At 47.1% G+C, this 9,655-nt stretch overlaps 1 protein-coding gene and 1 long non-coding RNA gene across 5 annotated transcripts in view; one reads left to right on the forward strand and one right to left on the reverse strand.

Annotated features, from left to right (window-relative positions):
• The window catches only part of LOC310695342, a 362,862-nt gene that overhangs the window by 13,025 nt on the left and 340,182 nt on the right, over positions 1-9,655 (reverse strand). The window lies entirely within an intron of this gene.
• On the forward strand, positions 39-8,845 carry THYN1 (thymocyte nuclear protein 1). Of its 4 annotated transcripts, none has more exons than XM_083479455.1 (8): positions 39-281; positions 1,646-1,700; positions 2,940-3,163; positions 4,756-4,824; positions 5,757-5,849; positions 6,274-6,369; positions 7,885-8,035; positions 8,620-8,845. In XM_083479455.1, exons 2-8 carry the CDS (start codon positions 1,658-1,660, stop codon positions 8,688-8,690), a joined length of 747 nt encoding a protein of 248 aa, XP_083335581.1. In that variant the 5' UTR covers positions 39-281; positions 1,646-1,657; the 3' UTR covers positions 8,691-8,845. The 4 variants fall into 4 exon arrangements, with proteins under 4 accessions (XP_083335581.1, XP_083335580.1, XP_083335583.1 ...); XM_083479454.1 differs by having other exon boundaries at positions 40-275; XM_083479457.1 differs by having other exon boundaries at positions 44-281; positions 8,615-8,845.

The following is a 9,655-nucleotide window of genomic DNA, read 5'->3' on the forward strand; positions in this document are numbered from 1 at the left end:
GGGTTGTGTTGTCTTTCTCTCCCCAGGGTTCTCCAGCTGTTAGTTTTCCGATTGGCTGCAACGTCTTAAAGGCATAGCTGCGGTTTGCAAAACGAGTATGTAACCTCCGAACCAAACAGGCATTTAGCAGCGGAAGCGTTTCTGATATTTTTTTTGTGTGTGTGTTGCAATCAGGCGCGCCAATTTATAAAGCTGGAGAGACAGAAAGGACTCTGTTAAGAGGAAGGAAAGTTGGACAGTCGCGTATCTGTGCCACCACGGCACCAATTTTACAGGTACAGGTGCTATTCCATCCCTATAGTCTTTAACTTTTGATGGGCTTTTATGTAATACATGTATAACTTACGTTTTGAGAGCAAAAAGCAGCGCTCATTGTTCTCCCTGCCCCCCTGATTTAATACTCAACAACACCCCTGCGAGGTAGGTTAGGCTAGGTATCTTCAACCTTTTCAGACTCAGTAGGACCCCCTTGTAGCCCAGGCATGCACGTGGGGAACCATTTCTTAATCATTTACCATGTATTTTCATGGTGGCTATGCTCCAGTTATGGGACGCGGGTGGCGCTGTGGGTAAAACCTCAGTGTCTAGGGCTTGCCGATCGCATGGTCGGCGGTTCGAATCCCCGCCGCGGGGTGAGCTCCCGTCTTTCGGTCCCAGCTCCTGCCCACCTAGCAGTTCAAAAGCACGTCAAAGTGCAAGTAGATAAATAGGTACCGCTTTATAGTGGGAAGGTAACAGCGTTTCTGTGCACTGCGCTGGTGCTGGCTCGCCAGAGCAGCTTCGTCACGCTGGCCACGTGACCCGGAAGTGTCTCCGGACAGCGCTGGCCCCCCGGCCTCTTAAGTGAGATGGGCGCACAACCCTAGAATTGGACACGACTGGCAGGGGTACCTTTACCTTTACCTTTATGCTCCAGTTGCAAGCTATCTTGGATCAAGCTGTGACCCACCACTTGAAGACCAGTGGGCTGAGATAAAGAGAGTGACCTTTTGATAGCAAAACTGGGATCTGAGCCTTGATCCCCCCCAGTCCTGGAGTGATGGAGGCACTGCCAATCAAATCGAAAAATACATAGGAAGCTGCCTTATACTCAGTCAGGCCACTGATTCATGTAGCTCAGTATTGTCTACACGGACTGGCAGCAGCTCTCCAGAATTTCAGGCATGGAACCTTCCCAGCCCTACCTGGAAATGCCAGGGACTGGACCTGGAACCTCCTGCATGCTTTGTGACAGAGAGGCTCTGTCACTAAGCTCCAGTCCTTCCCCAAGTCTGACCTCTCTTGTTACGCTTCATATAAGGAATCATAGAATTGTAGAGTTGAAAAAGACCATTAGGGTCATCTAGTCCAACCCCCTGTAATACAGGAATCCTTTGCCCAACGTGGGGCTCAACCCCATGGCCTTAAGATTAAGAGCAGGCATAGGCAAACTCAGCCCTCCAAATGTTTTGGGACTACAACTCCCATCATCCCTGACCACTGGTCCTGTTAGCTAGGGATCATGGGAGTTGTAGTCCCAAAACATCTGGAGGGCCGAGTTTGCCTATGCCTGATTAAGAGTCTCGTGCTTTACCGACTGAGCTATTGATGCAAGAAAGGATTTCCTGCTTTGCTTTCTCTTAAGATTCTTCCTCCCTTCTTCTAGGCAGCTGGATAAATGCCTCCGAAAGGGAAGAAAAGAGGCCGAGCAGCCTTGACAGGTCAGTGGGGCAGTCAGGCTCAAGCAATATTATCCAGAGTTCAGTTTACTTAAAAAAAGTAAAAACTAGTGATAAAGAAAGAGCCAACTTGGGCTGCATCTTCTGTGTGCTGCTCTTTTTTTGGCTATATACACACTAAGGGATGTTGAAATGTGAGCTACTCAGCACCTGTAGCTAAAGATTTATATCAGGAATAGGGAACCTGTGGCCCACCAGAGATCGCTGGACTACAGCTCCCATCATTCCTGACCATCAGCTGTGTTGGCTGATGGGAGTTGTAGTCCAGCAACATAGAGAGGGCCACAAATGTCCTCTCCCCCATTGAATGATGGATTTGATAGTTGGCCTATTTCTCTGACCCCTCTCCTGCCCAATATGTCTGGTTTCACTCATCCCTGGTCTCTCCCCCCAAAAAACGCCCTCTCGCCTGTCTGATCCAGCAGCCTTGTAAATAAGGCTGCAAAATTACTAGCCTGCCAAGGAAGTTTAGTAGGTGCTAGCAGCTTGCAGAGGAGAAGCAATGGATAGATCTCTCCCTCTAGCACCCTGTTTCATTAGCATTGTGAGTCAGGAGGAAAAGGTCTCTCTTCCAGATATACCTGGAAAAAGCAGAGATTGAGCCACGGACCATTTACATGCAGCCCCTCCCTTATAAGAAGCTGCCTTATACCAAGTCTGAGCATTGGCCCATCAAGCTCAGTATTGCCTACACTGGCTGGCAGTGGCTCTCTGGGGTTTCAGGCCAGGAGTCTCTCTCAGCCCTACTTGGAGATGCTGGGGACTGAACCTGGAACCCTCTGCACACAAGGCAGATGGTCTACCACTGAGCTATAGGGCCCTTCCTCTTCACTTGCCTCCCAGCTCTGTGGCTAAAACCCCTGCCCTGAGCATTTGGAATGTTCCTATGTATTTCATGACCTCACAGCAGCACAGCCAATGACAAATGCGTCTAGGAAGTAGCAAGCAAGCATCTGCTGGTAAATGTAAATGTGCTGTGTCTGAGCACAAACAGGAGAAATTAGCAGAAGGTTCCAGCAGGCAAACCACAATATCTAGAGATGGACATTGTGCATCCATTTCTTCCCAGTTACTTATGAATCATTTTCCAAAGTGACTTTTTTTAATAGATTAGCTGAAGCCCACCAAGCTGACATTATTCTTTTCTCCCCTTCCCACTTTCCTCATGTCCTTTTAAAATTCATCTTCCAAATACCCTATGAATTCTTTGGATCCTTCAAGCTCCAAAAGAACCTGATTTTAAAGATGCCAGATCTGAGCTGCAGGGGGAGAGCAAGAGACCCAGATCGCAGAGAGTCGAGATGAAAAGCCTTACAACCGGAAATGTTGCGGAAACCTCCAAGGTAGAAGCCCGTGCTGAGCAGGACAGAAACAAGAGAGCCCACACCCATTGGCTAATGAAATCTGAACCCGAGAGCAGGTTTGAGAAGGGTGTAGATGTGAAGGTAAGCAAGCCATCTTCTATGGGAGATGTGTGCATTTCGCTCTCGCTTTTATTATAATCATTAATAGTTTTATGTACTAATTACACACAACAAACATAACAATCCCAAAGAAAAAATAAAAACAAAAGGTTCTCTCGAACCTTCAGACTACCCTCCCTCCCTGGGTTCCATTTTTAAAATTTATTCCTACATCTTTTACTGTAATCTATCATATGTCCAGAATATCTAAAGTTTATGTTACTTTACAAGAGTTATTGTATTCCTGCTAATGATTTCAACTGCTTACAGTGGTCCCTAAGATACGTTATAAAATTATTCCAGTCCTTAATAAAAATTTGGTCTTCCTGATTCCTTCTCTCCCATCATTTTTGCCAGTTCGGCATAGTTCATCAACTTGGTCTGCCATTCTTCTCTGGTTGGGACTTTATCGTCTTTCCGTTTTTGGGCTAAGAGCATCCGTGCTGCTGTCGTCGTGTACATAAACAGTCTTTTCTTCTCTTTTGGTAATTCTGCACCTACAGTTCCTGACAAAGCTTCTGGGATGTTTTTTTTAAACAAAAGTTACCTTAAATGGTTTTTTAAAAAAAATTCATTATATATCATTTCCCAGAACTCTTTTACTACCCGACAACTCCACCACATATGGTAAAAGGTGCCTTCTTTATTTTTGCATTTCCAACACACATTTGAAACAGTTCTATACATTCTTGCTAGTTTACTAGGTGTCAGATACCAGCGGTACATCATTTTCAAATAATTTTCTTTCAGTGTATAAAAGGTAAAGGACCCCTGACAGTTATGTTCAGTTGCAGACGACTCTGGGGTTGTGGCACTCATCTCGCTTTAAAGGCCAAGGGACCCGGCGTTTGTCTGCAGACAGTTTTTCCAGGTCATGTGGCCAGCATGACTAAGCTGCTTCTGGCGAGACCAGAGCAGCACACAGAAATGCCATTTACCTTCCCGCCGGAGCGGTACCTATTTATCTACTCGCATTGGTATACTTTCGAACTGCTAGGTTGGCAGGAGCTGGGACCGAGCAATGGGAGCTCACCCCGTTGCAGGGATTCGAACCACCAACCTTCTGATCGGCAAGCCCAAGAGGCTCAGTGGTTTAGACCACAGCGCCACCCACATCCCTATTTTCAATGTAAAGGAAGCTATAAATTTTAAATCTTCTTTCCATAACTTTTCCCATAATAAAAGCTGTATATTATAACCAAAATCTCATGCCTAGTGTAACATTACAGATTCACTCTCTGTCTGTCTGTCCCTCCCCAAGGGGCTGCTCCATTTGCACACTCTACTCACCAACCCCTTTGCTCCTCACACCTGACCAACCTCCCCTTCCTTTATATCTCGCCCGCCCCCAGAAATCACCCCAAGCCCCTTGTGCCTCACTTAGGGCAGACCAAACCTTTCAAAACTGCACAGATTTTTTTTTTGGGGGGGGTGTCTTAGAATTCCCAAGCAACGCCAGGTACAAACGAGGCTGCCAGTAATAAATGAAATGCTGAACTTATTTTTTCTTTTCTTTTTTAAAGGCACAGTTAGGCATTTTGGATAATGTATGTTTGTTTTATTTTATTATTCAGTTTGGCATTGAAGATTTAAAAGCTCAACCCAATCAGACAGCATGCTGGGACGGAGTCAGGAATTACCAGGTAAGTAAAGTCAACTGTAGCAACGGCATTGATCAATAAATTTATTCTCACAAAAAAAAAAAAGGTTTCTGAGCAGCAAATAGCTATTCTGGATGGATGCGATACTGCGTAGATCCTAATCAACTTGCCTTCCAATCAAAGCTTACAGTGGGAGAACACAGATATGCTTTGGCACTTTAAAGTTCTGCTGTCCATTTCCACCTTTTATTTTTGCCCGTGCTGTTGATATTTAAGACTAGTTGTGTTGCAAATTCAAACCATACGTACTTTCTAGCATTGATGAGAATGAGCCTAGGCTGGGATGTGTTTTTGAACTCTGATGATGTTCCGTGCTTGCCTGGATGGGAGAGGTGAATGTGTCGAAACTAGTCAAGCAAAGAAAGGTAAAATCCACATATTTTGCTCTGCCCACTCTTACCTCTGGCCCCACCCACCACTGGCATGTGGCCCCTGGAAGGCTTCCCAGAAGAGAATGTGGCCCTTGGGCTGAAAATGGTTCCTTTTCTCTGGGTTAGCATGACATCTGGATTGATGAGTAATGGTTTATAATCAGCTAGCAAACCAGAACCGGAAACCATGGTTTCTTATCCATTGTTGGCTCTAACTATGGTTTGGTGCAATGTCTGAACTGACAGATCACAGTCCACCTCTTGCTTTGCCAGCTCCCTGGAGACCAGGGTGCTGAGGAGGTCCTGTGGAAAAGGAAAGCAATCAAATAGTTCTAAAACTATGGTTTGCCTGTCTGTGAGCTTTGGCTCCCTGCATCGAGTTCTAAACAAGGGTTAGCACAATCCATGGCTTTATATAATCCTCTCCTCCAAATTATGAGGCATGGTGGCTATAGTGCTAATTACCTGCAAGGAGATATGTATTATCTGTAGTGCTTCTGTCTGGTGGTGTCAATAAGCTGATCCCTGCTCTTGTTTTGGCAGGCACGGAATTTCCTGAAGGATATGAAAGCTGGCCAGGAAGCCTTCTTCTATCACAGCAACTGTAAAGAGCCCGGGATTGCTGGCATCATCAAGGTGAGAGGTACCAGGGGTGGTTCACAACTGTGTGAAATAACAATATTAAAACCCATTTAAAACAAATTAGTCTCAGGAATAGGGGTGGCTCCCAAAAATAGACATATATCTTAGGTGTCAAAGAGAAGTGCATCTTCAGTGTACAATGTGTGCAGTTCCTAACACTCAAGAGGGTCTGCAGGGAAGGAGGTGGTCTTCCAGCTATTTGGGGCCTGAGTCCTGTTGTTACAGAGGAGAGCTGGAAGTTCTGATATGGACCATACAGTTGGCAAATTGCCTCAAATTGCAGTCTTTTTCAGTTGAGCACATTTGGATGTGAGTGCCAAGTCACAAATGCTGATGACTTTCTCAAAGCAGTGTCTACTCCGTGGCTACTCTCAGTTTGCGAGTCGTGTTCTGGCTGTGCTTCTCTCCCAAATTCTAGATAGTGAAGGAGGCGTATCCCGATCACACCCAGTTTGAAAAGAAAGATCCTCACTACGATGCTTCCAGCACCAAAGAGAAACCCAAATGGTTCATGGTAAGATTGGTGGTGCTTGGCAAATGGGTTTTCAAGGATCGGCTCTGGTTAGGCACGGCTGGCTCCGATCTCATCATGCGTATACCAGGGTTAGGGAAATTCTTTGGCAGAGCAGCAGACTTGACTCTTCCTTCTGCACAGCAGCCATGCAGGAGTCAGTTTTCTAGACAGAGCACACAGGGCTGTCTTAACCATAGGTGCCAGGGGTGCAGGGCACCGGGGCACCGGGTTCTCAGGGGCGCCAGGCCGAAAGTCTGGGGCCCAAGAGTTGGCATCTGGGGAAGAGCCCACCTGTCAGTCGGAGCGCCATGGCGGGCTCTTCTGCTGCGGGCAGCTCTGTGCTGCGAATTCAGGAGCAAGCGAGCCAGCGAGACATTGAGGTGGCCAGCTGGCTCTGCCCTCCTGCATGCCCGGGATTGGCGCAGGACCATGGAGAGGCCCGTCCACCGCATGCTGCTTACACCATGAGGTGCCCGGCTTCGCTCAGATGCCGACGCCTCGGGCTGGTTTGTTGCACTGGGCTCCTTATGTTTCCTGTTTTCCTTTCCTGAGCAGACATAAGCATGGTATCAGCAACCTAAAAAAAGGTTGACAACTTTGGGGAACCTTTCCTTAAAAAAGGTCATCAACTTTGGGGTTCTCCCCCTAAACAAAGGTCAACAACTCTGGGCAACCGGGGGCAGGGCGCCAGGCGGATCTTTGCACCCCAGCACCACATATGCTTAAGACGGCCCTGAGAGCACAGCTCTCTGTATCCTCCATCCAGGCTAGCGAGAGGCGTCGCTTGCAGTCCAAGGACACATTCCAGCCAGGCAAAAGCATTTGAGGAGGCTGTGGAACAGGGTCAGGAAGGTTTAGCCTGAGGAGAGGCCTCAGAGGCCTCATATGGAGATATTGCGGGTCACATTTGACCCTGAGGGGCCCGATGGTTCCCCATCCCTCGTGTCAAAGATGGAAGTGGGACAAATAATGCTCCTTTTGTTCCTCTTTAAAACAGCCACAAATGAGTTATTTTTGTATATGTGGGCTTGTAAACAAGGCAAATGGTGCATTACAAACTTGTGGGTTTTTTTGCAAGGCTGAAAATAAATCTCCTTCCATTGCAGTAAGTCTCTCAGCTAAGTATATCTCGCACATGATATATACTATTGGCCTCCTTTTCTAAAGCATTAATTAATGGATGCTTTTCTTCCAAAAGAGGGATGTTTCGAGCAGTCTTCTACTCCTACTCATTCTGCTTAATATTTCACATCACCCGGCAAGATGCAGAGACAAATCCTTCCATTTCTCTCTGAGCTTCTCTCATTCAGAGTGTTAATGACTCTTCACTCATTTTTGAATCAGTAACTGCTCTGCACAGCCAGCAAAGGGGAGGCAGAATCTTCTTGCAAGTGCCTCACAATACCAGATAGCACAATATTGCCAGCCGCAATTCTGCAGGTAGAAGAGCAAAAGTTGCAGACCCCAAGGTCCGACTCCCTTCCCTGACGGATGCTCCTTCCTTTGTGCTTGCAGGTGGACGTCCAGTTTATGCGAATGACTAAGCGGTTCATCCCTCTGGCCGAGCTGAAACTTCACCACCAGGCGCACAAAATCTCTGGAGGGCCCCTGAAAGATGCGGCTCTTTTCACCAGGCAGAGGCTCTCGGTCCAGCCCCTGACGGATGGTAAGACTGTTTGCCGCTTTGCTAGATGTTCACCTGCACTTTTGCATCTTCAAAGCATCACTTGATGCAAGGGATGGCAGCTCTTCCCTATCCTGCCAACCAAAACAACAATAATAACCCAAATCAGGCTGCCCAGCCATTCAGCCCTTGGAGGCTAAAGATGCAGGAATGCTTAACTCCTACCCCACCTTAGCTTCATCTGCATTTTAACTTGCCGGGTGCCCCCATCTTGGGGAGAGCATAAGAGCAGCCGTGCTGGACCAGGCCAGTGGCCCATCTAGTCCAGCAACCTGTTCTTACAGGGGCCAACCTGATGCCCCAATGGGAAGCCCCAAAGCAGGACCCAAACACAGGAGCACATTCCCCTCTTGCAGCTTCTGGCAACCTGGGACTCAAAGTAAAACAGGTGGGGCCGTGTCCTTGGCAAAAGACTTTCCTTATCCCAGGTGCCTCCAGATGCTGCTGAACTTCATCTCCCACCCCACCCCCTGCAATCTGTGGCTGGTGGAGTCCAACATCTGGAAGGCGCCAGGATAGCTACCCCTGCCTTATCGCACCTTTCTCTGTTTCCTTTTAAAGAGCAGTTTGCATTCATTTTGAGCCTGGAAGAGGAAAAGCACTGAGAGCTGCACTGAACTGCTCTTGCTTTGGCTGAGCTGCTGCTGCAAAAACAACAAGAAGAAACAACCAGTTTGCTCCTGAACAACGGTATGCTTTTTTGAGCTTTGAAATTCACCAAAGCCCGGTTATAGCTGCATTTGTTACCTGTGGCCTTCTGCTTTGTTTGCTTTAAATGACATTTTTAATATATGTGTGTCTATTTTTACCTAGGAGTCTTTTTTAAAAAATTAACTCCCTGCCATTTGGCTCTCACAAGGACCCTTGAGGTGGCTTATGCATACAAAAATTCCATAGTTGGTACTGCGGAAGTCAAGAGCTGATAGCTGGTGCAGTCACTGGGATGAGAATCTGCACCTTAAAGTAAAAAGGGGACATGATTCCGCACCAGCCAGCCACCTGGCCAAATAAGAAGGTCTTAACAGGTGTAGAACACGTGAGATGTGGCTGGCAGAACCTCTCTTGCAGGGCAGGGGGCTGGTTATGCACCGTGCCTTTAAGGCACATTCTTTCCCTCAAAGCATTCTGGGCACTGTAGTTTAAGGGTTGCTGGGAACTGTTCAGTCTTGTGAGCTTTAAACTACAGCACCCAGAATTCTTTGAGGGGAAAGAATGGGCTTCAGCCATGTTTTAATGCACCCTCAGCTAATCAGGTTGGTTCTTGTGTCAGTGGGTGGAACACAGAGAGGACTGTCTTTTCTGACTGCTGACCTAGAACTTAATGGTGGGCCTTTGAGTAGCACCTCTGTGGATGAACTTTGGGCCAGCGAGCTTTTTGCAAGACAAAGACACTTCACTGTGCTATTTTCAAAGGGCGGAACAAACGGCCAGACATATAAAGCACAGGCTAAAGGTCACATCTAGCTAACGTAAAGACTAGAATTGGATAGAACCCCAATTTAAGTGTTACTGGATTCCAAAGCACTAAGCTGCAACCCCATAACATCTGGAATGCCCCTGAGTATATGCAGAGTACTTTTTATCCTCCCCCTAATTACCTAC

Source organism: Podarcis liolepis, assembly GCF_965112155.1.
Source record: "Podarcis liolepis genome assembly, chromosome: 16".
NCBI classification, from domain to species: Eukaryota; Metazoa; Chordata; class Lepidosauria; order Squamata; family Lacertidae; genus Podarcis; species Podarcis liolepis.

Excerpts from the sequence above, each read along its gene's own strand:
- THYN1 (XM_083479455.1), top strand. The coding sequence starts at position 1,658 with ATGCCTCCGAAAGGGAAGAAAAGAGGCCGAGCAGCCTTGACAG. Across the intron at positions 1,701-2,939 it reads AGGCCGAGCAGCCTTGACAG|CTCCAAAAGAACCTGATTTT; the intron begins GTCAGTGGGGCA and ends GGATCCTTCAAG. Across the intron at positions 4,825-5,756 it reads ACGGAGTCAGGAATTACCAG|GCACGGAATTTCCTGAAGGA; the intron begins GTAAGTAAAGTC and ends TTGTTTTGGCAG.